The sequence below is a fragment of the Dipteris shenzhenensis genome, chromosome 11, assembly GCF_047967505.1.
Source record: "Dipteris shenzhenensis isolate YYH24624 ecotype China chromosome 11, Dip_SZ_1.0, whole genome shotgun sequence".
Taxonomy (NCBI): Eukaryota; Viridiplantae; Streptophyta; class Polypodiopsida; order Gleicheniales; family Dipteridaceae; genus Dipteris; species Dipteris shenzhenensis.
This window is the reverse complement of record NC_141606.1, coordinates 29,671,922-29,685,928: the sequence shown is the minus strand read 5'-3', so window position 1 is coordinate 29,685,928 and position 14,007 is coordinate 29,671,922. Positions and strand designations below refer to the sequence as shown.

Sequence of the window (14,007 nt, the reverse complement as noted above, 5' to 3'; positions counted from 1 at the left end):
TCATACTGGCCGACCAGACTGGCCGACTAGTCTGCTGCTGGTCCAGCCCTTTAAGGGCTCACAAAACTAGGCCTTTATGGCCCACACTTTTAGGGCTTTTGGCCCTCCAATCTAGGCAAGGTGTTATGCTCTAGCCGAGATAGCATGACCTCGGAAAGATCGGTGAGCATTTTCTCTTAGATGACCAACTTTTGTAATAGTTAATGTGCGTAAATGAAACGGTCAAGAGAAGTAGCTGCCAAGGTCCTAGGTGAGGGTGAAATGGCATTGACTAGGTGGTTCTGAGTGCTAAGGCCTAGGTGCACCTAAATGTGCAATAATGCCAAGGGGCAAGTGGTTTTAAATGTGCCCCAAGAGAGGGGTAAATGGTGCACCAAGTGGAAAGGCTAAAATGATGACATTTGGCAAGGGGAACCATCTGGGGAAATGAGGGTCTCGTGGATATGCATGAAGAAGAAAAATGACGTATGATCTATGAGAGTAGGCTGGGAGGAAAGATAGATGCCATCACCCGTGATCTGTGTGTGTATAAGGGAATAGAGTTTCTATCAGTTGGTATCAGAGCCGAGGCTACGAAGTGGAGAGGAGAGAGCTGGATCGTTGAACAATCTGAGCATCAAATTGACAGCCCGTGATTGATCGCAGATCAACGGGAAGCCCAGGCAGGTGACGAAAGGAAGGTTCGGAGCACAGAGGTGACGCTATCACCTGTTCGTGACGTGCGAGGGACGTGTGGATCGTTGGCGGTGACAAAGGCTGTACGTGACGGGACCAGGTGGATGAGCATCTTCGGTGGATGTTCTGCGGGGACGACGTGGCGTGGTGTTGACGAGCACTTACGCTCAATTATGCAGGCCATCGCCATCGTCTGCCAAGATTCCATGGCTATACATCTACGTCCTGCCCCTTCGCATTCGTCAAGTCAACTGTGACCCCAGGCCTTCGCCCGTTCCGCCTCCTATTTTCTCCACGCAGTAACCCGTCGATGCTGGCCGTGTGATCTACCAGATAACTCTGAGCACAGTTGGCTGTGGATGCTGCTACAAACATTGTGCCCGTAAATCCCACGCACGTGCCTAGGTCTGGGTACTACGTTCAGGTGGAGGGAAATGCGAACCAGAGATAAATACGACAGGGGGTCAATCAACATTTCGAGAAGAAAATCCGGAAGCACCTTCTTTCGATACAGCTTTTACAGTTTTATATATAGTCCTGTTATTCCTGCACCATAAAAGGAACGTTCGGAGTATTATATAATTGGGAGTTTAGTGCGCGGGAGAAAGAAAAACAAGAAAGCAAAATAGAAAAGAGGTGTATATATATTTTATTTGGGTTCTAGAAAAGACTTTTAAAAAAAAAAAACCATTTTCCATTGTGAAACTATGGAGGCAGAAGGACAGAATTCTAGGGTGAATCCTAGTGAGTCTCGAGCACGGTCTACACAACAAATGTCACATCACACAGCACCTACTTTGATCGGTAGGATTTCGATATTAGAAGATGCTTTACAGCAGATTATGAACCAGCAGCTTCAAGTGAACGCTGGTCAGAATGAGATCAGGGAGATGGTGCAAGCCTTGTCGGCTAGACCGTCTAGAATTGATAAGGGCAAAGCTCCAGCAGAGCCAGAGCCCAGTATACATTCATTAGAGCGCGCAAGGGTCAAAGTGCCTAATATCGCTAATTATAGACCGGAGAAGTACGCTGGTCGAATGACCGAGCGCAGTTCTGATGTGATCGAGGTTTGGTTACACAAGTGGGAAGAAGCCTTCGCCATTTGTGAAATTAGATCTGATCTAAAGAAAATCCGTGAGGCCACACACCTGTTTATTGAGGCAGCGGATAGATGGTGGATAAAGCAACAGAAGGATCAAGTTGCTCCTACCACCTGGGAAGGGTTTAAAGCTGAATTTAAGAAACACTTTCTCCCACCTGATGAAGAATCCCGAGCTTGGGATGCTTATAGAAATCTTCGTTAGAGGAGTCTGTCAGTGGCAGAGTACACTGACAAATTCAAGGAATGTGTCATGAAAATAACAGACCCTCTCCCTATGTCGGTTCAGTTAAAAGACTATATCTATGGACTGAACGACAAGATCAAAATGGAAGTTCGGGCTAAGTATGTGACTACATTAGATGAATCTATTACAGTAGCCTGAACTATGAGGATGCTTGAGGCAGATCTGGTCGATTTGTGCAAGCAGGGACTCAGTATGAGTGCCCGAAAAAAGGGGGATTTCAGAGGAAATGGACTTCAAAGACAAGTGTCTCGCAACCAAGTGGCCAAACCAAGCAGGTGAAGCCGGTTGAGGGACCAGTAAAAACAAGTACCACCGTTGGGGTGAAAAGGAAAATAACTCCAATGGCAGCCCGGGCTTGGTCAAAGTCCTCATTGACCCCTGAACAAAAAGAGAAAGCTAGAAAAGAAGGATTGTGCTTCGGCTGCCTTCAGCGACATCAGTGGAAGGATTGTCCACTGAATAAAGACCGTCGCACGGCTAATATGATAATATCTAAATGCGACATGGAAATGCAGGAGAGTCCCAGTGTGGAACATATGCAGATGCAATTGGCGGGACCTTCTCAGAGGTTAGTACCTTGTTTGTTATGTGTGTCTGTTGCTAAGTTAGTGACGAGTGCACCTGATAACATCCTATCTAAGCCCGCAACAACGGGGTATACAGCCTTTAATGATACGGAGTTAATTAAAATGAAAGGGCAAGTGGCCAATCATGATGTCATTGTGTTGTTTGACTCGGCGTCAACTCACAATGTGATTAACTCCAAGCTCGTGAAGAGGCTGAAATTAAAAACAAGCCCATCTGACTATGCGTATACAGTCAGAATGGCAGATGGAAGTTCGACTGAAGTATGGTACCAAAGGGTTACCCAGTTGGAGCTTCGGATTCAGGACTATGCTGAGAAGCTTGATTTTGAAATGACCAAGCTTGCTCATGCAGATATAGCCCTCGGTATGGCGTGGCATTCTAGGAAGAATCCAGCCATTGATTGGAAAAAGCACGTATATCAATTCAAGATGAATGATGTGCCTTATGTCTTGCGAGGTGAAAAAGATATACCTCAGGAACTGTTGGTTTCCGTGATGGAAATCAGAAAAGCTCAAGTAGAGTTTTTATTCCTTTGCACAACGTCGGTAGAGCCGGTTGATGATTCTTCGACTAGCACTGATGTTACGCAAAGTGGTGAGATGGCCAAGCTGGCTAATCTTATAACAGAGGAGTTCTCTGAATGTTTTAGGGATGAACTGCCTTATGGGTTACCTCCAGAGCGGAAAGTTCAACATAAGATTAAACTGATCCCGAGGACAGAACCTGTAAATAGACCTCCCTATAGAATGAGTTTTATTGAAGAGGCGGAGGTGCGCAGACAACTGGAAGAATACCTCAAGTTGGGGCAGATTCAACCAAGTTTCTCACCTTTTGCTTCGCCAGTGATATTAAATAAGAAAAAGGATGATACGTTTTGCCTCTGTATAGATTACGGAGCATTGAATAATATCACTGTTAAGCACAGGTATCCGATGGCTCGGATTGATGATTTGCTAGATGCATTACATGGAGCCGTGATTTTCAGTAAGATAGATCTTAAGTGCGGCTACCATCAAATCTGGATTAGAGCCGAGGATGTGCATAAAACCGCTTTCAGAAGCAGGTTTGGTCATTATGAGTTTTTGGTAATGCCCTTCGGACTTACCAATGCTCCAGCGACCTTCGTCATGCTTATGAACGATTTACTACGTCCGTATATCGGAAAGTTCGTAGTACATTTTATTAACGATATCATGATATTCAGTAAAAGTATTACTGAGCATCGTGAACACTTAAGAGTAGTGTTCAGTACTTTGAGGAAAGCCAGTCTTTATGTAAATAAAAAGAAAACTATAATGTGTATGGTTAGGCTTGAATATTTAGGGTTCATAATTACTCCACAGGGGGTAGAAATGGATTCGAAGAAAGTGGCTGCGATACTAACTTGGCCAATCCCTCAGAGTCTGACCGCGTTGCGATCATTCTTGGGATTTGTCCAGTTTTATAGAAGGCATATCAAAGGATATTCCGGAATAGTATCGCCATTGACTGATCTGACCTCAGATAAAGTACCTTTTATTTGGGGACAGAATCAACAAGAAAGTTTTAACACCATAAAACAAGCTGTGGTCATAGGACCGGTGTTAAAAATAGTTGATCCCCAGAAACCGTTGTTCCTAGAAACCGATGCAAGTGGCATTGCGGTAGGAGCAGTTCTCCTTCAAGAGGGAAGGCCAGTAGCCTTTGAAAGCAAGAAGCTTTCTCCCTCTCAAAGGAATTGGCCAACTCATGAATTGGAGTTGTATGCTGTTATCCATGCTTTTAAAAACATGGAGGCATTATTTGTATGGTTCAGAGTTTTATGTGAATGTGGATCATGATACTCTGAAACATTTTTGTAAACAGCCTGACTTGAGGGGCCGCCAAGCTAGGTGGGCAGAGCTCATACAGGAGTTTAATTTAACGATTCGGTACCGAAGAGGAAAAGACAATAAGGTTGCTGATGCATTGTCTCGCATTATGCACAACCTGAGTTTCACGGTATTAGAGAGTGCTCTAATGACCGAGACTAGAGAAACTCAAAAGGTGGACGAGTTTGTCCAGAGCTTATGGCCTAAAGCTCATGGGTTAAAACCCGGGGAAAATGAGAAGAATGACCTGGCATCCAGAAAAGGCCAAACTTATGCAAGATATACCATAAGGGATGGTATGCTAGAAAGAAATGGCAAGGTTGTAGTACCTAGTCAGAATGATCTCAGGCAGAGAGTCATTCGATAGTGCCATGATAGCCCGTGTGCGGGACATCCAGGAGTCGAGAAGACATATGATCTCGTGAAGCGAGATTTCTTTTGGCCAAAGATGAAAAAGCATATTCATGAATATGTGACACGGTGTTTCTCGTGTCAGGTAAGTAAGGCCGAGCGGGTGAAGCCACCCAGACTTTTACAGCCCTTGGAAATACCACTAAGTAAGTGGGAGAGCATTTCCATGGACTTTATTGTAGGGTTGCCTACGACGCAAGGAGGGTATGATTCTATCCTTGTAGTGGTTGATCGTCTAACCAAGATGGCTCACTTCATTCCAACTAAAGAATCTGTTAGTGCCCCGCAAGTAGCGGATTTGTTCATTAGACATATATTTCGTCTACATGGATTGCCTAGATCCATAGTGTCAGACAGAGATGTCAAATTTACCGGTTATTTTTGGACAGCGGTATTTGAGACACTAAGGACTGAGTTGGGAATGAGTAGTGGGGATCATCCTGAGACGGATGGTTAGACGGAGAGAGTCAACCAGACTTTAGAGGATATGTTGAGGGCATATGTGTCATTGAGGCAACATACATGGGACAAGTGGTTGCCATTGTTGGAGTTTGCCTACAATGATAGAAAACATTCATCTACCGGGTTCAGTCCGTTTGAGCTGAACTATGGTTATAGACCAGTCAATCCAACTATACTTGGAGTACCTCAGAGAGTGCCTAGTGCCGCGAACTTTGTAGTTCAGATGCGGGAGATGCTAGCACTTGCAAGAGCTAATATCCACCAGGCTATGGATAGAGCCAAGGTGTATGCGGATGAAAACCGGTCTATAAGAGTATTTAAGGAAGGAGAAAAAGTTTTTCTCAGAGTTCCTTCGCACTCGAAGTCGTTGACTTCAGGAGAGTGTGCTAAGTTATCACCTCGATACTGTGGGCCGTGGTTAATTCTAAAGAGAATAGGCAGTGTAGCCTATAAATTAGAATTGCCACATGGGTGTAAGGTGCACCCGGTTTTTCATGTTTCGCGCTTAAAGAAATTTTTGCATACAGGTGACTCACTAATCGAAGGTGTGGTTTTGTTTCAGGAGATAGAGGATATTGCAAGGCCCAAGCCAATAAGAATCCTGGACCGAGGAACACTGCAAATACGAAATCGGAAGATACCCACGGTGTTGGTTGCATGGCATGGTCAACCTCTATCGGAAGCTACCTAGGAATCCGTGTACCAGTTACGGAGAGTGTTCCCAGATTTCATCATCGAGGACGCTAATGCTTGAAGAGGGAAGGAATGTTATGCTCTAGCCGAGATAGCATGACCTCGGAAAGATCGGTGGGCATTTTCTCTTAGATGACCAACTTTTGTAATAGTTAATATGCGTAAATGAAACGGTCAAGAGAAGTAGCTGCCAAGGTCCTAGGTGAGGGTGAAATGGCATTGACTAGGTGGTTCTGAGTGCTAAGGCCTAGGTGCACCTAAATGTGTAATAATGCCAAGGGGCAAGTGGTTTTAAATGTGCCCCAAGAGAGGGGTAAATGGTGCACCAAAAGGCTAAAATGATGACATTTGGCAAGGGGAACCATCTAGGAAAATGAGGGTCTCGTGGATATGCATGAAGAAGAAAAATGACGTATGATCTTTTAAAAAAACATGCGATCTATGAGAGTAGGCTGGGAGGAAAGATAGATGCCATCGCCCGTGATCTGTGTGTGTATAAGGGAATAGAGTTTCTATCACAAGGGCCCAGCCTATATAAGGCATGCCTCTGCCCACTGGCAGCCCCATACACCTGCGCTCCTGACCTGCCATGTCAGCGCTTGTTTATCCTGTTCTCCTGATCTGCCACGTGTACGTCTCAGCTCTGTACTATTCCGTACTGTTGCTGACGTCATCCGTGGTCTCTTCTCTTGGGTCCCTACTGCTGTCCTCTGCTCCGCCTTATGCTCCTACAGATCAGCCAGGTACCCGCCTCTCTTCTTTTGGGGCACATCCTACCCTAGGTCTCCCTCCCCCACGCTCTCCTCATTTGCGGGCTTACAGATGGGGAGGTGACCTTTCCAACACCCCCTCTCACCGACACATCTCGGCCCAATGCCAACACGTCGATGAAGATGCTCCAGTAACTCCCTGGTCGTAGTCCTCTGGAACTTTGCGGTGTCAAAATATTTTCCTAGCTTTTCATCCAGTGGCTCCTGCTCCACCAAGTCCGGTTCCGCTTCCGCACACCATCCTGGTACACAGGTCCATCTCTGGTAGCACCTCCTGGCACCACCCCCTTCCGTCACATTCCTGCCTTCGAACTCGAGCAACCCAGCCTCCACGATCTTCCAGTTGTCCCCCTCATAATGAGTGAACAACCTGGAGTCTTCCAAGCACCATGCTCTGAGGGTCTGTTTCAACCCGTCCTTCCTTTGGCAAGGTCTGCAACAAAAGTACATCTCCAGATCAGGATGATGCTTGGAGTCATTTACGCAAAGGCAACTCTCCTAGTTGGGATGGATTGACTGTTGAATTTTTCCGTGCATTTTGGGGTGATCTCAAAAATACTCTTCTTCTTATGATCAATCATGCTTGGGCAGAATAATCTCTTCCTCCTTCTTGGAAACATGGCCTTGTCAAATTGATCCCCAAAAAAAGGTTGTGTGAGACAATGGCTGATTGGCGGCCCATATCTCTTATGCCAGTCATTTACAAACTCATTGCCAGAATGATTGTCCTCAGGGTTCGATTTATCTTGCAAGCAGGACTTCATCCCAAGCAGTATGGGTTTGTTCCCAGAAGGCAGATTACTGACAATATCTCCAATGCTTTGCTTGCCATTGAGTATGCCAAATATTCTAAACAAGATGTTCTCATTCTGCAAGTGGACATTGCGAAAGCATTTGATACTGTCCATTGGGATTTTATTTCTCAGACTATGCATAAATTGGGATTTGGCCCTCGGCTGGTCCATATTATTTACTGGTTCTATTCTCATGCCACTGCACAGTGTTTGCTTGGTGGTGGGTTGTCAAGAACCTGGACTATGACCCGCTCAGTGAGACAGGGTTGCCCTCTTAGTTCGCTACTGTATGCCATTGCTACTCATCCGTTATTGTTGCATATGGACCATCTTGCAGATACAGGACAGCTTCATGGCTTGCAAATTCCAGGGGCACAGCCATTTCTTGCACAGGCATATGCTGATGATTCATATTTCATGCCCAGGAATTCTTAAAGTGACCTCTCTCATTTGATGCATATTCTGAATGATTTTAGCATAGTTGCTGGACTGCATATTAACTTTCAGAAATCGAATCTTCTAGCATTGAAAGAAGCTGATTGGCATGCACTTCTCTGGCCAAGCAACATTATTTCTTCCCATACTATTGTGAGGCATTTAAGGTATCCCATTGGCTGGAATATTACCCCTCAACCACAGCTCAAATGGGTGCTTCAAAAGATTAACAAGAAGCTGGAATACTGGCATTTGTCCACTTGGCCTCTACATGTTCGACTTCGGATAGTACAGTCTATCATTATGGCATATGTGCAATTTTATTTGCCTCTTCTTCCCTGGTCTTTTAAGCATTTGGCTTCCTATATGTCCCAGGCTATGGAGATGTTTTGGAAAAGCAAATCTCACAAAAAGGCTTTGCGACTACTTCCCATGCAGTCTGTTTGTTCTCCTAAGACTCATGGGGGACTGAATATTCTCAATCTTCAGTTTCATATGTTGGCAAGAAAGAGCACTATGATTGCTGATTTTTTTCAGCAAAAACAGCCATGGGCTATTATGTTAGCAGCTATGTGTGGAAACATGACGTCCCATGCATATGGGCATTGGATTACAGATCACTGGGAAGCAGTCATGACCACATTTCAGGGGAAAATTCCTGGTTGTCCTGTTTCTACTGCTTTTATTCATGATTGGAAGAGAATTCTCTCTTATGCTAAATGGTAAGGTGCTTCTTCCCATCATGGTAATTCTCTTCGCTTGGAAAGCATCCATTGGAGCAAGGTGTTTGAATCGCCTCTTGCTTTACAGGCACCTATTAAAGCATATAATCTTATGAAATTGGGCATAAAATTTGTCGGAGATGTTGTGGATCAACATGGTTATGTGCTTTCATTTCCACAAGCTTGCAGGACATTCCCCTTGGGTCTGCATCATAGGCCCATTTGGAAAATACTTACAATTATGTTGCAGCCATTTGTTCCTGTTCCTCCACTGTTTGTACACGACAGATTACTGGACTGGAATCTGACTTCCTTATCTCCCGCTACCTGTTCACTTTCAATGCATAATCTGGCCTCCTCGATGGTCTATAGATTTCTTCTTCCACCGCCATGGATTGATAAGCATGCCAACACTCTTTGGAATTTGGATAGGCCTTTATCTTGGTGGCAATCACAACTCAAGAAAATTTGGAAAGCTAAATTGCCATTGAAACAGAGGCTTTTCTTTTGGAGATGTATAGTGGGAGCTTTTTCCATTGGGATGAAATTGGCAGCACATTGTATTGCTTCCTCTTCCTGCCCCCGTTGCTCTCATCACCGTGAGACACTTCCCCATTTGTTATGGTCTTGCCCGCACTCTCGGATATTGATCACTCATGTCTCTCATTTGCTGCCGCTTCAGTTTCCCTCTATCAGATTCGAGAAACTCTTCTGGATGTTTGGATGCTTCTCATCTCAGATGTCTCCATTCCTCCTTTTCTTTCACTGGGCTCGTTTCTGGGTACTATGGACTATTTGGACACAGAGATTGCATTCTAGGATGGGACAACAGTTTCCTCAAGCATATGCTTTCTTCAGAATGTCCCTCAAGCAATCTTTACATGATAGTTATGCTGCGAGGGACTTGGATGCTACTAGTCTTGAAGTGTTTTCTGACTGTTTTTGAGTTCTTCCATTAGGCTCCTTTTTGGAGTCTAATGTCATGTACATTGATTTCATGTTAATAATATAGTTACTGGTTTCACAAAAAAAAAAAAGTGTGTGTGTGTGTACTTGTCTTGATCCATCTCTGGCTATCAGTTCTTCCGGGCATCCTTAACGGCAATCATACATGTGCGGGATATAGATGATCGGACCTTCTTGTCATATAATGATATCATTTGAGAGCTTGTAATTGGATGTCCCTTTTCATGGGACTGTTCTTTGTAATATAAGGACAACTCTGTTTCACCAAAACAAAAAAATTTGTGTCTACTTGTCTTACAATGAAATTTTCTAGTCTTGTATTTGATGATCTCCACTTTGGGGACAGCCTCTTGTGATATAAGAATACATCCATTTTACCCAAAAATGTGTGTACGTACATGTGTGTGTGTGTGTGTGTGTGTGAGAGAGAGAGAGAGAGAGAAACTATTCAGCACCTACCTCCTCTTGACATCTTTCCACCTCCTCAAGCACAGTAGCTCCAGCTTCAGCTTCTTTTGTAGCAGCTTGTTTCCAGCGAAGAATTTCCTCGTCTGCTGCAGCCAGGTCCATCTTGAGGCCCTCAACCTTTCAAAATAACACAAACAGGAAAAACTAAGAGATTCCTCTCATATGCAACACACCCAGCTACTGATAGGATCAAAACAAAGCCATAATGAATGGGGTAATCTACATTCTCTTGAGCAAGAGATTGCTGTTCTTCGAGTTCGTGTATTTTAGCTTCTTGTTCAGTAAGTTCCTTTGCTTGACGTTCTGATGTGACTCTTAGCCACTCCACATCCCCCCTGATAATAACCAGAACCACGATATGAGACCGATCGGAGATGAAGCTCGCAAAGACATGACTAAGAAAAACATATTCGTGAATCTGAGATTATCGGGGTACTGGCTTCACAATTGAAGAGATACCTTGCCACCGCTAAAAACTGTTGCAGCTCGAAGATCTCTTGCCTCAAATTCTTCAATTCATTCTCTAACGCAGAGGCCTGTTCACGAGCAAGCAATTCAAATGTCTGAGCAGCTGAGAAAAAAACGAATCTTTGGAATGAGAAGTCATGAGGGCTGAATGGCGCACCATGCTGATAGTCTCCCCTGTCTTAAACTCATCACCGAGAGAACCCTCCATTCGGTTCTGCACAGAGTTGCCAGAAGGAAACCTGCTTCTCTCCAAATCAGACTCATTTTTCATTTCCCAATTCTTCGTAGCTGTATTTAAGTTATGATTACTGTCCGAATTTGCCTTGGACACTGCCTCCAACATTCCTTGCTTGTTGGCAAGAGCACCTTTGAGGAAATTAGTGATTTCTTTTTTCTCGGTTATGAGTCTAGTTATGGTGCCCTCTAGATCATCCATTTCCTTCTTCCTGAGATCTCGATGCTCTTTCCAAGTCACCCGTAGTTTCAAGCAAAGGTCAACAACCTCCTTCAACCTACTCGTACACTCTTGAAGGCCTTCCTCTGGTTCACCACGAATGGAAGAAGAGGCTTTGTTGGTAATTTGCGTTTGTGAGGCAGACGATGAATCTAAAATCTTGGCAAGGGTTTCATTTGCCTTGAAAATGAGATTCGATAATTCCGAAATAGGTGCTTTCAATTTTTCTATCTTGTACTCGGCTGCCTGTGCTACAGTCTTTAAGGCCTTAGTTTTCTTTTCAGCTTCTGCTACTTTGTGCGACATCTCTTGTTCCATCTCAGAAATTCTACCTTCTTTGTCATTAGCCACCTTTTGCCATTTCTCCAGCTCCAAAGACTTTTGTGATAATCCATCTTTCAATCGCTGGATGGATGCTTCCAATTCAGATATTTCTATAGCAGTTTGATAGTTGCGCTGCTCCATCTGCTCCCGCATTTCAGACCTATTCTTTAGAGCAGTTTCCTGATGTTTTACTAATTCATCCACTATCTCTTCTGCTCGCTTAGTATAACTGTACGCGATCGCTGCAACACCGTTGTGCGATGAGGATTGTGGAAGGCTCACTTGAAAGCTCTTAACAGAACTAGCCCTAGCTGTAATATTTTCAGCCCCTGCAACAAGCAAGCGTACGGCAGCTTCGACTTCAGACCTTGAGGACTCCCTGACTTTACTTGCATCCTCCACCTGCCTACAAAACTGTTCTACAGCGTCGTCTCTTGCTTGAGCAAACCCGTCTCGCTGTCTGATCGCATCGTCTCGGCTCAGCAAAGCTTCGTAAAGTTGTTTCCCGAGCTCCGAGCTCGTTTTTTGTGCTTCTTCCTTGTATTTAACTGCCTCGTCTCTCTGCCTCACGGCCTCCTGAGTAAAGGTTTTCAAACGCGTAAAAGCAGATTGCAGTTCAGCTTTCGCTGTTTCTGCCGCTTTCCTCGCCTGCCTTTCCGCTTCAAGCTCCGCACGGACTGCCTGTAAGCTATCCTCGGTAGGGGAGGGTGAAAGTACGGGAGGTGCATCCTCCTCCAAATCACTGAGAGCTTCCGCCTCGTCTGCCCCACTCCCCATGATACGAATCGCTAAAGGTAGGACAGAGGAGCCGAAGAGCTTCCACGTCGGACGATGAGTGTAGTTGAGATGCTACTCGCGGAGCGGAGCATTGCGAAAGGAAGAAGTCGACTGCGAGCAAAACCGATGGAGAAAAGATCGGGCGGCAAGCTATATGGAGAGGAAACGATTGGGAAAATGGTTGCGAGGGAAGGAAAATGGAGAGGATGGATTGAAAGCAGAAAGATTGAAACGGATAAAAGGATGGAGATGGAGAGATGGAGATGGAGAAGAGCTCTTGATGGGTGTAGAAATCGAAATGAAGCATCGGAGACGATGCCCCTGAGCCCTTTTTGTCCACCACTTGGCACCTCATTGCTGCCACGCTGTACAACCCAGCATAGCTCCGCAGCCGGAAATCCGCCTGCTTCCCCATGCCAACCTGGCAAGGGGAATAGTAGGGGATTTTGGCAATTCCAAACTAGCACCCGAATGCTGGACTAGCTAACCCGGCTTAGAAGGCGGTTTTCGCTATCGATGATGGTGTAGGCACCCCTCGTCGTTGCCAAGCTTTCGATGCGAAAACTATTGGTTTCGAAGGTGACTGTCTGCATGTAGCTAGTGGTTGGTGGATGACCCAACAAACACGTGGGGACACTATCCCTAGCCGTGTCCACTGCTAGCTTAACACACTCCCTAGTGCCAATGCTAGTATCGGCGCGGGGAGGTGCTCTTATGAGGCCATACGTCTCGGCAATACACTACGACACAAGATGAACGGGTCTGGAAAACGTCTCAAGGATGACGAGCAACTTGCTTGGTAGAAGATGGTGGGCATCTCAAGCTCAACTCGCGCGACGCAACCCCAAGCGCAAGCTTGGATTGACCAAAACAGTGTAGATTCAAATGGCGAACCATGTGGCTCACTGCGCACTCGCACCGTCATTGTTTATGAACTCGTGAGGGGGCGAAATATGCACCTTGGGTGTGCGCATTTCGTCCACAAGGCTAAGTTCACACACCAAGCAACAGCCAAGCATGCAAAAGGGGCGTTGGCTGAGTGGTCGCACCCTGATTTGATGCAAAGTTTGTCCGACACCATTCCCCTGCCCAAGCTTGATATGGCATGCTACTTTGTTGCAAGCAAGGTCATTGCAAGAGAGGATGCTGATTGTGGGAGAAACAATTTGACATACTACAAAAATCATGTAATCAAGATGACCGTGCACCAATTGCAAGAGTACTGCTAGCAGAAGTAGATTCATAAGTGGTCATAAGATCAAAAGATCAGGCGCAAGCAAGTCCAAAGTGAAGGAAGGAAGAGAAGAAGATGGTGAAGGACCTCAACCATGCCGTCAAACAAAAAGAATCCCTTATCAAGATGAGGGAACCATCAAGTCCTTGAATGAATGGGTGGAGGAATCAAAATGCAACCAAAGAATCAATCAGGTTGAGGAGACAAGGCAAAAGCAATCCTAGTAGTGTGTATCAAATCAACATGGATGGGGAGAAATTATGGGAGCTCAATGTGATGATTTCAATCAAGTAGCTACTAGGAACTCACTCCCCACTATCCGAAGTTCTTTCAAAAATCTACAATCAACAAATGATCTATCATGAAGCCATTGAACACAAGGGTGGAGGTGACCGAAATGGCAATTTGGGATGAAGAGGTTCCCATGATTGATGTCAAAATTCAAGATCATGTGGTGAAGGGAATACTCCTTGAAAGAGGCTTTGTGTAAATGTCCTCTTTGAGGAAGTCTAAAAGAGGGTCAAGATAAAATATTTGAAGCCCTATCCATTCAAAATTCAAATGGTAGAT

General features: G+C 45.0%; 1 protein-coding gene across 3 annotated transcripts in view; it reads right to left on the bottom strand.

The window, feature by feature from the left end:
• The window catches only part of LOC147896877 (uncharacterized), a 34,154-nt gene extending 21,639 nt beyond the window's left edge, over positions 1 to 12,515 (bottom strand). For all 3 annotated transcript variants that reach the window (XR_015541783.1, XR_015541784.1, XM_087381744.1), the window contains exons 1-4: positions 10,806 to 12,515; positions 10,640 to 10,716; positions 10,404 to 10,515; positions 10,172 to 10,297 (exon numbers count right to left, since the gene is read on the bottom strand). Coding sequence is in view for 1 of the 3 variants with exons in the window: in XM_087381744.1 (XP_087237870.1) it covers positions 10,172 to 10,297; positions 10,404 to 10,515; positions 10,640 to 10,716; positions 10,806 to 12,203 (1,713 nt within the window). In the remaining 2 variants the exon portion in view is untranslated. The remainder of the gene's footprint in view (positions 1 to 10,171; positions 10,298 to 10,403; positions 10,516 to 10,639; positions 10,717 to 10,805) is intronic.
• Positions 12,516 to 14,007: the final 1,492 nt, after the last annotated feature.